The following is a 14,708-nucleotide window of genomic DNA, read 5'->3' on the forward strand; positions in this document are numbered from 1 at the left end:
TAGATGGCCATGAAGGACAGTCTGGCTGGGCTTTGTTCTTCATTTCCCTGTTCTGCTGCCATGAGACCCAGATTCCTCTAATCCCTCATAGAGTTGTTTATCCTCTTTTTATTAAGTACTTGGTTACTTTCATTAATTTACAGTTCACCTGTCAAACCTTGTGATTTTTACTTAGTAATCTTGATTAAATGACTCCTTTTGCAGTGTTTCATAGGGCAGGCTTTGCAGCCACACAGATCAAGATTTGAATCCAAGGTCCAGTACTTACTGGCTTGGTGGTCTTGTGTAAGTTCCTTACCGTCTTTCAGCCTGCTTCCTTATATTTAATAATAATCTCACCTAGGTAGGGCTGTTGTGAGATTGAAATAAGATGGAGTAAGAACACAGAGCACAGTATCTTACCCTGAGAGAGTGCAGGATAATGGCATCTGCTGTGGTGATCACCATATTGATATAGGCAGTGGTGCCATTAATATAAACCAAGCTCATGGAAAGGGATGGATATGAGAGAGCCCCTACTTGGTTTTCACCACTTTGTCACTGTTCACTTTACATGAATGTACACTCACCAAAAGTAAATTACATTTCCTTTGACTTTTTAATAATCACTGCCTTAGAAACAGCAAAGATGGATTTAGGTACTTAGGGAGGTTCTAGTCTATTATCTGTGAAGGCACCAACAATGCGACTCAGATTGCTGAGTGAGAGAAGGCAACATCCTACCTGAGAAACTGGCAAAAGCACAGGAGATCTTGGAGCATGTGCAATTAGTTGACACTGTTTATTGGGGCTTGGAAACCAATCTAAAAGAATTTATGCTTTAAATCAATGTCGGTTGTCAATGAGCCTGTGAGGGAATCCTTGCTAGGACCCTCTGGCTTTTACTGCAACTCATATTGACAATAACAAAAGAGAAGCCTCCCAAGCAGAAGGTCAATCTAATCCAATCACTTAATGCAGAATTATGGTATCAAGTTTCCACATCACTGAATGACCATGGGTTTAGAGGTGTGCACCATAAAATAGCTTCGGGTGTTAGACATTTAACAAGTTGTTTTATTCCTAATTGGTGGCATTTGCTTAACTGTTTTCTTAATTCTAATTTATGTTTTTATGTTCCCGTTTGTTTACATAGCCCATACATCCCATTTGCCTTTATTTGCTTAAGTGTTTCTTTAATTTTATTTACATTTTTATATATGTTGCTTTGCTTACATAACTCATTGTTTGAAGTGGGCTAGAAATAACCATAAATCCCCATTGCTAATTAGCCTCATCCTCATAACTGATTAGTCAAGATTATGAGCCTAGATTGAGGGCAGGGAGGAGGTCTGACAGTGAGTCACAGGATCATTGAATTTTAGAGCTGGAAGGAATTTAGAGCTTCAGACATCTTTCAGATAGAATTCTGTGGTTTTACATCTTCAACGTTGGAGAATTATGAAAGACTGGCTGCTTGCTCTTGCTCCTTTATGCAAAAATATACGAAGATTTGGTGACAGCTTTTGAAAAACAAGTTAAGAATAAAAAGAAAGTCCAATCAATGATGACTATGAGTAACTCATAATGGGGGCTTAAAAGAAGAATCAGAACCTTGACACATATATTGGTTACAGAAGAGCCGGGAATATTAATGGACATGAAGGGGCTTCTTCAGAAGTAAGAAGCAGAGTGGATTGTTTGGAACTCCCTCTCCAGCAGCTGTGCAGTTTGTAAAGATTTTAGCTTGCCTTACTGTAAGGTTAGCTATTAGCTTTGCAGTGGGGAGTATTTAAAAGTACACACAACACATGAAGGAAAGAACCTGGAACCGAGTAGCCTGCTTCATTCCAAGAATCCATCTGGCATGTAAAGAACTGCTTGTCCTACATTAAACCCTGCAGAGTAAGAACAATTTTTCATATCTCATAACCCTATTTTTGGTTTCAGGTAAGACAGCTTACTGAGTTTGGGGAAGGAACAAGAAGACTTTTCAGAACTACCTAACCAAAGGGCCCATCTAGGGTGAGCTCCATGGATCTAAAATGGGGAAAATACGTTGAAGCTCTGTTTGGGAAATTAGGTTAAGAGAAAGCTCAAGCGTCCACAAGAGGTGGAAGTCTAGACCCCCAAATAATGTGAGCATTTAGTCGTTTGTAGGCAGAGTACAATGGAAGAAAAAGTGTTATATATATGACAATCCGTGGCTGGAGTCACCAACATTAAGTGACTCACGGTGGTGGGGTAAATTGATAAGCAGAATCCAGTCTATCCTTAAATAAACATATCTTTGTAATAAAGAGCTCAGTTTGCAGCTTTGGTCTATCTGGAGGCGGCTAAAAGCAAACGCTGCGGAAGGAGTGGTCTCTGGATTACCAGGAATTGCAAAGTGTGTAAAAGGTTGTAAACCGTTAATTAGTCCTGGATGTCCAGGCCCTTTCCCTCCTCCCGGATCCACTTCCCTCTGACACATTTTCATGTGCTCCTCTTTCAAGGGAAAGTGTATGTTACTCATATCCGCTGAGCGCAGGCATGAAGCATGCGGGACAACGGGCTCCCACCTTACCTGGTCACCTCTTGAGGGACGGCGCAAGGCCAGAGCGCTGGCGCCAACTCTGAGCAGCGACCTCTCGGTTACTATGGTGATCGCGGGATGGGCGGGGCCACCATGCGCTGCGTCCCCGCCTCTGCCCAGGACTTTTCGAACGCTCCAATAGGGACAGCCCTTTCTTGCCTCTGTCCCGCCCCGTTCGGCTCCGAGAGCGATTCGATTGGCCTGGGACAGGCGGCCGGGTACCCCGAGGATACCACCTCCCGTCGGGAAGAGCCGGAAAGTGTACCAGGCGCTGTCCGAGGCATGAAGCTCACGGCGCTGCGGGGAAGCACATGGTTGGCCTTGGAGCGAGTTCCCCCGTGTCCCGTACACAACTCTTGGCACCCATGACTGCTAACACTAGGGAGCAGGAATCGGGGTGTGGGCACAACGTTTGCGGGCCGAGGCGGCCCACCCCGGGGGGGCGAGGACGCGATGAGGCTTGAGGACCCGGTGGCGCGCTCTTGGGCGCAGGGGATCAGAGGCCAGAGGGGCCGGGCCGAAGCCCGGGGGCGGTGCCAGTGGCGGCGGCGGGAGGCACAAGGCCCAATGAGCGCGCGCACCGCCCCCGGGGGCGGGGCGTGCAGAGCACTCCCCCGCCCTCCCGCTTGCCCCCGCCCCTCCCCCCGGGCGCTGGGGCCGCAGTGAGTGAGTGGCACTGGCAGCTTGTCAATCCCTCAGCCGAGCGGCCTTCGAGCCCGGTCCGCGGCGGCTGCTGGCAGGGTGCGCGGCTCCGGCTGTGGCGGCGGCGACTTCTTCCGCCCCATCAATCTGCTGTCCGCTCCGCGCACGGCCCGCCGGGGCCCTCCATCGGGCTCCGCGTCCCCGCCGCGCCGGTCCGCCCGCTCCCAAACTTTCCTCCTCCGCCCCCCTCGCTCCCCTCGGCCCGCCCGCCGGCCTCCTGCGCCGCCGCCCGCCGCCGCCGCTCCCTCCCCCGGGGCCGCCGGGGCTCGGATCCCGCCCGGCCGAGGCGGCGGAGGCGGCGGCGGCGGCGGCCGAGGGAAGGGAGTGCGCAGCCTGGCGCAGGGGGCGGCGGGCGTCCCGGCAACTCGGCTGGCGCTGAGGAGCAAGTTGCGCGGGGCCACCCGGCGGGGCGCGCGGCGGCGAGGAGGCGGCGCGGCGGCCGCGTGAGGGCAGCGGGCGCCGCTGCCTCCGCCTCCGCCACCGACGCGGAGCCCGGCGCTTCCGCCCGCCGCTTCTCCTCAGCCTCGGCGGCGGCGGAAGCCACACCGGGCGCCCGTCCGCACCGCCTCAGCCGCGGGCCCCGCCGGCCGGGCGGCCCCCTCCCCGCGCGGGCGGGGAGCGCGCGGCCGCCTCCCCCTCCCCCTCCCCCTCTTTCTTCTCCTCCCTCGTCGCCGCCGCCGCCGCCGCCGCCTCAGCCTTCGCCTCAGCCGCCGCCGCCGCCCGCTCCCGCCCGCGCGCGGCGGGATGGACGATCAATCCAGGATGCTGCAGACTCTGGCCGGGGTGAACCTGGCGGGCCACTCGGTGCAGGGGGGCATGGCCCTGCCGCCTCCCCCGCACGGCCACGAAGGGGCGGACGGCGACGGCAGGAAGCAGGACATCGGCGACATCCTCCACCAGATTATGACCATCACCGACCAGAGCTTGGACGAGGCTCAAGCAAAGTTGGTGTCGTCTCATTAAGCATCTTTTGTGTGTGTGCGGGAGCCGGGCCCGCGGCACAGTCGGGGCTGGGGTGGCGCCCGGGCCGGGGCCTCAGCCCGGGGCGGGGAACTTTTCTCCGAAAACAGGCCGCCGGCCCGGGCCTCGGGGGGACATGCCCCGCGCCCCTCGACGCGGGCGGGAGTCGGCAAAGTTGCTCTCGGAGCGCGGGACGGACTTGATGCCGCGTGGATTTTGTGGGTGTCTCTCACCCGCCCCCCTAGTCTGGCCTTCTGGCAGCCCGGCCCCCTCGCACGGATTCAAACCTCCCGCCCGGACCCGGGTGCACGCCGCCGCGAGCGGGCCCCGGGCCGCACTTGAGGAAGTGCAACTTTCTCCTCGGCCCAGGGTCCCAGCGCCCGGCTCCGCTTGGCCGCGGGACGACCTCGCCGTGCGGGCGGCCGCCCCAGCCCGGGCGCTGGGCGATGGGCGGCTCCCCGGCGGGTCCGGGCGCGGGCGGCCAAGTTCTCGGGAAGGGAGGGCCGCCTCGCAAACTTTGCCGAGCTGTCACCGCCCGCTGGCCGCAGCCGGCCGGCCGCCCGCGCCGCGCCCGCTCCCCCGGCGGAGGGCGGACGCAGGAGCCCTTCCACGCCGTCGCTTCCCCCGGGTCGCCGCCGTCTGCCCTGGATCGCGGCTCCCTGCGCAGGTTCGCGTCCCGCGGTGGCCGAGACTGCTGACTGCCGGGCAGATGGGTCGCGCGTCGTGCGGGCTGGAGCTTTAGCCGCCGGAGCTTGCCGGCTGTCGCTAACTAGTCAACTTGAGTTTCGGTTGACTTGAGGTGGTTCAAAAGAGGCTTCCAAAATAGTGGGCCGGAATTAAATATTGGGTCTAACTTAAAGGAAGGCGCCATATTATTCCATAGGTGATGCTAATACCTTTGTGTTTTGCTATTTGTTTTTTAGGAAACATGCCCTGAACTGTCACAGAATGAAACCCGCGCTCTTCAGCGTCCTGTGTGAGATCAAAGAGAAAACAGGTAAGACGCTGCGCCCCGCATTGGGCCCGGAGACCCCCGAGGTGGGGTCCGAGCTACTCCTTCGACTCTCCAGTTGAGAGCTGCTGCTTTTGGGCACCGCCATCTTTGATCATTCTTTCCTTCCCACCTCCTGATCGTGAGAAAAAACTGCAATAAATCTGGAGTGGATCTCTTAATTCCGCTCCTTGTGTAAAATGAAGTGTAGATGCGGACGGGGCTGGGTCGCAGTCCCCAGGCGGCCACCCCTGGCTGCAGGCGGGGAGGGGGCCGGGAGCGCCTGCCACCCTTTCCTGCTCCTTTCGCCTTGTTTGTATGTCAGTTTTTAAAAGGAGCAACGGGAGACTGGATGCCAGGGACCGAGACCCGGGGAGAAGCATATCCCGAACTTTGTTTTACTTAGCCTTAAGCTTCAGTTGCACAGATAGAAGAATAGATGCAACTGAACAGACCCCAGTAGCATGTTTGAATTAGTGTTTTAGTTGGGAATACTACTTTTAAGAAGCAGGAAGGGTAATGATATGTTTAGGCATATACAATGTATTTATTACATCTATTAATACTTTTATTAAATTTTATGCTTAAAGTCATTACATTGTAAGCATGCTTAATATATTTTATGAAGTAGAAAAAGGTCCACAGGTGCAGGTTGAGCAATTTTTGAAGTGTTCAAGGCAGGGAATATATGAGGAGACAGCTTTTACAGAAGTGCTGGAATGAAAACTACAAATACATATTAGACAAATTTCTGACAGTTCATTTCATCTTAGTTTCCTTGTTAGACTTTTTAAAATTGAAGATATTTTAGTCTTGAGGTGATAGTAGCGACTCAAGTGGAATTAGAGATTTAATCTAGATGTTTTAGGTCCTGCATTATCTTCCCTGTATATGGTGAACGTGTTTGTGTGTGTGTGTGTGTGTGTATGTATATATGCTGGGTATACAGTATTATAAAGTTGCCATTTTTTAAGTTAGCGAAGAAGAGAAAAGAAGAGAAAGTTAAAGTCCGGGGTATAGCAATATTTAAGTGGAGCTATTTAAAAGGTTAAATGTGATTGTGTTTAAATTGAGTGTACAAGTAATAGCACACTGTATATAATTGTTAGTTGGTAGGAGAGTTGCCCTCCTTTTAAACAGATTTTTCACCCTGCAATTCTATTCTGATCCTAAAAGTAATCAATAAAAGGTGAGGGGTTATTGCTGTCTATTAAAATATATGCGAAAGCCATAATTAACAGCAAATATTGAGAGCCTTAAAGAGTGCTTTTCCTGCTTTTCATTCACATAGTATGCATGGTTTCTTAATGTTGAGTGATTGTTTTTAAGATATATTTTACATTTTGAAAACCACAGGCATTTAACATTACTAACTTTTACTCTGTGTTGAGTTTTACCTACCTTTAGAAAGCATTGTGATTTAAAACGTAGCTAATTTTTATCTGACTATAAAATGAGACATCAAGCATTAAATCTTGAAGATTCTTAGTTTAGAAGCCTAAAAGTGCGTAATTCTCAGTAAATTATGTTGCTTAATGTCCAAGGGTTTTCTTGCTATCAGGGCTCCACTTCAGTTTCTGCTGACAGCTAAGCACTGGGGCATTGACTATGTTGTGAATATTAAGATTGATTCAACTTTATACGGCTTTATATTACTAGGAGAGGGGATTGATGTCCCTCCCCTCTCACCCCCTTCTCATGATTTGTATTTATTATTTTGCCTTTTTAAAGTTTTGGCCTAGCTAGCTTGAGAACCAAACCCAGCAAACTGCTTTTCTTGTTTAGACATTTAGCAGCAGGCAGAATTCAATTAGGAAGCGTAAGTCCTCTAGTTGCTTATTTGCACAAGACTTAGTTACACCATTCTGAAAGGAAAGTATAGTCAACCTCATGTCAAAGGTGAGTTAAGAAAAAGAAACAAGCCTTTTCAGAGTCTGGGATTACTGGCAGAGAGAGCTTTGGCAGGGCGCTTGCTGTTTAAGAAGCAAGAGGTAGCTGACAAAAGAAATTTTTGTGTTTTGAAAATTGTTTGTGAGGCTTTCAGTGATAACTTGTAAATTAGATCCTCTTTTTGTGCATTGGCCAGCGGATCCAAGTTTGCACGTTATCTCTTTTGTAAAAAGCCAACAGCCGACAAAGAGTAAAGGCGGCTGTCTTGGGCAGAGGCATCTTCCTGCCAGCCTCTCTGAGCTCGAGAGGGACGGGATTTAAGTATTGAATGATTGATGGGGGTGAAGCTCTTTCTCTGCTTTCCTTTCTCCCCTGCTACCCATAGCTCCACCTCACTCTCCAAAACTAGTCTTAGAAGGAGACAGGGACGCTGGACTCAGAATCCTTGATTTGAAATAAAACAGCTGTGTAGACATTAGTGTTACAGAAGCAAAGAAATTGGGGCAGCAAATTCCGGGCCTCCCCACCACCCCCAATCTGTTCCCACAGTCATGCTTTGGAAACAGTGAACTTATAAAATAAGCACTGTAGGATATAATGTATATTGCATAATGCTTTTAAAAAAATCATTTTATTAAATCTAATAACATAGTATCCAATGATTAATTCTCTATAACCTAGAGAAAGTTTACCTAGTCATTTGTAATAGAAACTGGGAACATTACATGATGACTCTATCCTGCACAATAGAGGGGTAGGGGGTTGACTAGTGGGGAGATGGGGGGTAAAGCTGTCATTTCAATGGATAATGTCATTTCAGTTGTGCTTTTTCTAAAATAAGACAATCATTAAAAAAAAATCCACGTATTTGTAGATCTGCCGGTAGATTTTGAGGTTTCTGATCAGGCAGTGAACACTGCGAGTTCTGATGCACATGAGGGATTTAGTTTGGAAAACATCTTTTTTCCCTCCTACCAAGTACGAAAAGGTATTTTTCCCTTCTGACAGATAAATGAGTAATCTACCACAATTATATTTTTTTCTTGTTCAGAGGTAGGAAAAGTATACGATGAGATGCTTGCTTTTTCTTGAAAATGTGTTCCTTCATAAAATTTATCATACAGTTATTTTGGGGCAGAAATATCTGTCATTGTTGAATTTTAGTATTTATGCATTTTGAAAGCACCTGAAAGTTACAGGCTTTAAAACAAGATATTTGTCCATTTTAAACTAAGTAAGCAACCAGTGAGGTAATTGTTGATCTGTTAAGATTTCTTTCTCTCTCTCTTTTTTTTAGCCATATTTTACCATCTATCTCTCATTAAATATCCGTGATGCTATGAGGTCTCCTCATCTACATACTTCTTTGGGGGCATTCCCTCACATCTTTTTGGCCACCTTAATCTTGATTGTTGAAGTACTTTGTGAGAGGATTCCATCCTCATAAATCTGTCGTCTTTCCAAAGTCCTTAATTATGAGAGTTTGAATGAAGGAAATGGCTCTTTTTGAGAAAAAAATGTATTTAAAAAATTTTTAAGTGAAAGTTCAACATTTTAGTATATTATCTGAGTCATATTGTTAAAAAATGTTGTGTATTAAAAAAAATCAACCTTTCTAAACAGTAGGTTAAAATACTCCATATTGATAGCTGCCAACCAAACTCTGATTTATTGCCACCACAAACCCTAAATAGCATTCATTTACTAGTAATGTCTAATGGCATACATGATGGTTTGCCAGATTTGTGGCCTTTGTGAGGCTTATAAGCAGGACTGACTTGGGAAGATCATAAAACTTAATGAACTTCTCTACTGCAGGAGGTGTCCGCAGGGGAAGAGAAAGGCCTGCTTGCCTGGTTGGGCTGGTTGAAGTATTTTTTATGTTTAAGGAGAAGAAGGAAATTACTATTAAAAATGCTTTCCTTTTAAAGGAACCCTCCCTAGAAAGAGTCATAAGGATTTTACATATCAAAACTGGATCAAGAAGGTAGCTTGTGAGTTTTTATATGCATTTAAAATATGATATATATGATTAAACCTTTTATCTTTACTGCTGTAAGTGTGACTAGCTTTCAGAGGGGTAGGGCAGTACTCTCAGTCAACACCTCTCTATTTAATTCTGACTCTAAAGGTTTAGAGACTCATGGTGTCTTCCTTTTCTGGTCTGTTTTCTTTTATTTTAATGCTTCAATATAAAAATTTGTTCATTTTTCTTTGTACAGTGCCATGTAATTCTTCAATTCCCAGTGTATAAAACCCAAATATTCCATCAAGTGAAAATTTAACAAGAAAGGTGAAAATTGTTATGTGAGTCTAAATGTTATTATATATGTTGTGTACATTCTTTTAAGTTGCTCTTGAGATACTTCCAATATAGTTATCATTATTTGTTCCAAAGTTTTAAAAACAAATGCACTGTTCCATACATGATTCATTTTTGTGTTTTTGTGAACTTATTTTCTAGTTTTAAAAAACTTTCTATTATGAACAACTTCAAATGTAAAATATACATAGAGAAGAGAAACTTGAATCCCCATGAACTCATTGCCCACCTTCAGCAGTTAGCAACACTTGGCCAATCTTGTGTTCTCTGTAACTCCCACCCTTTCAAAATTATTTTGAAGCAAATTTTTTTTTTTTAAAGCTATTTTAATTAATTAATTAATTTATTTATTTATGGCTGTGTTGGGTCTTCGTTTCTGTGTGAGGGCTTTCTCTAGTTGCGGCAAGTGGGGGCCACTCTTCATCGCGGTGCGCGGGCCTCTCACTCTCGCGGCCTCTCTTGCTGCGGAGCACAGGCTCCAGACGCGCAGGCTCAGTAGTTGTGGCTCACGGGCCTAGTTACTCCGCAGCATGTGGGATCTTCCCAGACCAGGGCTCGAACCAGTGTCCCCTGCATTGGCAGGCCGATTCTTAACCACTGCGCCACCAGGGAAGCCCGAAGCAAATTTTAATGGACCTTTAACGTTGTAAATTTCATATCAGTTTTAGACATTATGGCTTGTTTACATTGGAAATATTAAATGCTTAAACAGGAAAAAATACAAAGTTAATTTATCTTGGAAATGTCATAAATTGTATTGCTTTGTTATAAATTTTTCCTCAAAGCAATTTAAGAATATTTTTTATTTTCTATTTTTATAGATTTGTTTAACTTACTGGGGCTTTTTAAGGAAGTTTTGAGGGAGGATGTAAAAGAGTGATGTTTTTCTAACTTTCTTTACTCTTCCTCTCCCATCCTTAGAAGACAATACATGTAATACGTTCATAGACAACTTAGAAAAAAAAATCTTACTTCTCTACTATTTTGGAATTTCATGATCTAAAGTATCAAGCAGGTATTATCTTAAAGTATGGAGCTGTCTTCCAACCCTTTTTTTTTTTCCCCCCCAGTAAAAGGATATTGAACCCTATTGTCAATACTAACTTGATCTGTGCAAGTAATTCTTTCATGCCTCAGTTTTAGTGGACTTCATTTTATTATAGATTTGTGTAGTTCTGGTTTTTATTTGGGACTTTACTATGTTATTTGATTATACTAATTTACATAATTTTATTCTGAATCAGAAGTATATTAATACAGTGGCAAAGGAAGCCTTGCCTTGCCTCAAAGAACATATTGGTTCACTGGCTTTCATAAACTATATCTGTGTATATCTTTCATGTTAGGATCCTTTACCTTTTAATTAATTTTGCTTGTACTTTTAGATTTCTGTTTACAAATTTTGTAAATGGCTACTTCCAAGACATTTAAGCTTAATGTTTTATTTGGATTATGTATATTTTGATAGTTTATGGTGGCATTGTGTAGGATGAAGTTCCATGAAGTACGGCTATGAAGAATGAAAACCACATTTCATGAACCACACCCTAAATCAGTCATCGCTTTAATTTTATACTCATACCATTGAGGTATCTATTCAGAATAAATACTTAACACATCAGCACCAAACACATCAAGTTAAATAAGGATTTTTAGACTATTTTTCCTCTATTTATGTACACGTGAACAACTTTAGGTATTTATTACTTCAATATTGACACTATGAGAATTATGTTTTATTTGTTTTCTCAGCAGGCTTGTGTTTTAGCCATTTATCAGTGTGATCAGCATGATTTAGGTAGTAACTGACTAACAAAGCTTGCACACCCCACTCCCATGTTGACCTTTTCAAGCATTTGCTTTACTTCAGTAGGCCATTTGAGTCTTTAAGTATGAAGAGAGTAAATAATTTATATCACTATGTAGTGTGAATTGGTCAAAGTTTTTTAGATCTGGCTAAAAGATTTTTTACAAAGTTATAGAATTTAATCAAACACATAAATTGCTATCACAGCTATGTGATAGTGTTATATTTAGCAAATAAATTAGCAGGAAATGCTTGAATGAGCCACTGAAAAAAAACCCATCTTTTTATACCTTTAGACACAGAACATATTTGAAAATAAATTTCATTAATCTTCAACACTTGATTCTAATTACCCCCTTTGTAGGCAGAATAGTAACCAGAATCTCTTCTTTATTGTTATTTTTAAAATAGACATATTCCATAGATATAAGATGTTTGTAGTTTTTGATAGTAACGGTAGTTTGCTTTGGTACTAAATTTGAGTGTATGTCTAGTAAAAAAAATTGGTGTGATAGGATGTGTTAAGTTGAATTGGCATAGCATTTTTTTTTTTTTTAACTGACTATATCTACACGGTAGTAACTCATTTGGACTGAAAACAGTTAAAAGTAATTACGGTTAAAAATAATTGTTAAAAGTTTTGTACTTGTTTTCTTCAATTTAAGTGCTTTACAAATGTTAAGCTGTTTTGAACAATAACCCTTTTTGTGTGATCATATTAATGAGAACTTGGTATACAATGTAATCCTTTTAATGCCAATGATTCCTCACAATGTTTAAACCATTATTTGGGAGACTCAACATATGTTATGGCAAAATGATTTTTTTGTTTGTTTTGTTTTATGTGATACATCAGTTTTCAAAGCATATTTCTTAGGCATCAGAGTCCAGCAGGTGGCTTTTTACATTAAAAAATTAATAAATTTTAAAATCCCATAAAATTTTATTTCAAATTCAAATTAACTAATTGAGAATGTCAACATTTCCACTGTTTCTATATTAACATTTATAATAGAACAAATGGTTGCATATAGAAATTATCTGCAACATAATCTAAATTAAGATTCTAAACAGGCATTACAGATGCTGGTAACTTTGGCAATTATCGTTTTGTTTGGTGAACAGTAGTAAAACAGTGTGCGGTAAAAGTGTTTAGAGAGAGAGGATAAATAAATTGAACAGTTTTGCAATGCAAAGTGGTTTGTGGTGTTTTTGAGGATTTCTTGGCTCTCTCTTAACTGCTATTGTGAGCCTGGAGCAGATTTCCCCATTGCTAATGCCCTAGAAGTATTAATTCACTTTGATATGCTAATTAGAGGGCATTATGCAAGAAATGAGATTAAGTGGCAGCATGAAGCCATTTGCCTGTCAGTAAATTGAGAGCTTTAGCATCAGGAGGAGCTTTGTGTTTTTTTTTTTTTTTTTTAAGTTTCTCTTGGTTTTGCATATAAATAAAATTGATTGAAAGGTCTCGAGAAGCTTCTAGAACATTGGTGGATTTCCCCCCCCATGATTATTTAGATGTAATATTAAAGAATTTTTCTGAATATTAACTGACCTAATTGGAGATAACAAATATGAAGTTTTCATTGTGTTCTCTATATATGAAAGTATACTAAGAATTTTGTGTCATCTAGTCTTTTTTTTCTAAAGCCCAATTTCAGCAAAATGGCTAGTGAACTGTTACCACTTCTTTTCAGAAGTGTAAACTTGTATGTGTGCTTATGCACCAATGTCTTCAGTATAAACTGAACTTCATAAGAATATTTTCCCTTGGAAAGGATGAAGAAGTTGTTGAATTGGGCTTCAGGAAACTATATTAAATGAGCATTAAGACTCTGACTTAAGTACCTAATTCTAATTGCTGGGAAGAATTAGAATTAATGGTTAAATTCTGCCCTTTACACAACCTGTGGAATTTACATTTCAGCATATATCTCTTGTGTTAAGATTACTATATTATTTGATTTTCATGTTGAAGATGGAGTTTCATACTTGATTCTGATTTTGCGGTTTAAGCCAGGCCTTTGATTTTCTCTCTATAAAACTACTATGTGATTTCCTATATATTGTGGGGAAATGCGTGAGTGAATGCTGGGATAGGAGTGGTGGATGGGGAGGAGGACAGAACTCTGGGCCTGTGAAAAAATTAAGGTTTCCTCAAATATGGAACTTCTACCTGTATAAACCATGCTAGGGATAGAATTTCCAAACCCAGGCTTAACTACAATCTGAGGTATGGTTAGACAGGAGAGGGTTTGGATCAAGCATTCAGATTGAGACTTGCTTCTAGTGTCTGAATTCCACCACTGTAGCTGTGCCTCTAGACCCAACAAACCATAACTTCTCTTCAGAGCCATATGGATTATTTAGTCACCACAGCTGCCATGTATACATACTACCAAGGCTGGCATCTCCTCCGAGTGCATGTATGATGCTTGTTAATGTTAGTGGGAGTCAGGAATGTGCACACAGAGAGGGGGATGAGAGTCTCTCCTGAGACAAGAGTCCTGATTGCATTTCTTAGTGAAGAGGACTTAGTGTACCTACACATTAGCTGCTCTTCTAAATGAAATACTTGGTTGCTTTAAATTCTCATTCCCTTCTCAGACTCCCTTAACTAGTTAAATCAATGAGTCCTCATTAGTCTCTGATTACTTGCAAAATTTCATTTAAAACATATGAAGTTATTTTTGATTGAAATGGGAACAAAAAGCTTTTGAAACTGCATATTATTATTTTTTAAATGAAAGGTTACTACTAGCTTTCAGATGTACTGAGCCTTTGTAAATAGGAATTTATAGTGGAATTATGGGAGGGGCTTTTGAAATACTTGAGTGGCATTTGATGGGGGAAATCACAGCATTTAAAAAAATATATATATATATGTGAAATGGCAAGCTCATATGTGCACATTATGTAGAAACCTTTACTATCCAAGTGCCCTCAAATGAGGAAGAATTGACTTAGGTGGTCTCATAAGTTTCTTTCTTTTCTCCTCTCTTCTTTAAAAAAAAAAACCAAAAAAAAAACAAACCCCCAAAACACCCCTAAGGATGAAGGTAGTTGGAATTCATAGTCAGATATATCATTTTCAACTTGGAATAGGAACTAGAACAGGAAATTGATTTTATATTTATTATGAAAGCAAGAACTCTGCCACTGACTGACAGCCATCCATGTTTTAGTTTTGTGATAATTGTTCACAGACATTACTCTGCAGTTGGCCCAGATTATTTATAATGTTGATTGGGAGTGTTGGTCCATTAAAAGGTATGTGTATAATGAATATCTTTAATTAAACCAAGTGATATTGGAATATTCTACACTGGATCTTGGGTCGAGGATTAACTGTCAGTATTGGTAAGAACAAGTTACAATAGATTGTGCAGTGATTTCTCTGGCTTCAAGGATGTATTTATTACCATTTTTGAACAAATTATACTAACATGAAAAGTTGTGTTTGAAATGATTGTGTGCT

General features: G+C 42.8%; 1 protein-coding gene across 6 annotated transcripts in view; it reads left to right on the forward strand.

Annotated features, from left to right (window-relative positions):
• The first annotated feature begins 3,889 nt into the window (after positions 1-3,889).
• PBX3 (PBX homeobox 3) overlaps positions 3,890-14,708 on the forward strand; it is a 224,248-nt gene continuing 213,429 nt past the window's right edge. The window contains exons 1-2 of one of the 6 annotated variants that reach the window (XM_057549013.1): positions 3,890-4,200; positions 5,140-5,213. In XM_057549013.1, the coding sequence (XP_057404996.1) occupies positions 4,001-4,200; positions 5,140-5,213 (274 nt within the window). In that variant the 5' untranslated portion in view covers positions 3,890-4,000. Of the gene's footprint in view, positions 4,201-4,567; positions 4,884-5,139; positions 5,214-14,708 lie in introns of those variants that run through there. The other 5 variants (XM_057549014.1, XM_057549016.1, XM_057549012.1 and 2 more) reach the window with 5 other exon arrangements.

Source organism: Balaenoptera acutorostrata, chromosome 6 (genome assembly GCF_949987535.1).
Source record: "Balaenoptera acutorostrata chromosome 6, mBalAcu1.1, whole genome shotgun sequence".
Classification (NCBI taxonomy): Eukaryota; Metazoa; Chordata; class Mammalia; order Artiodactyla; family Balaenopteridae; genus Balaenoptera; species Balaenoptera acutorostrata.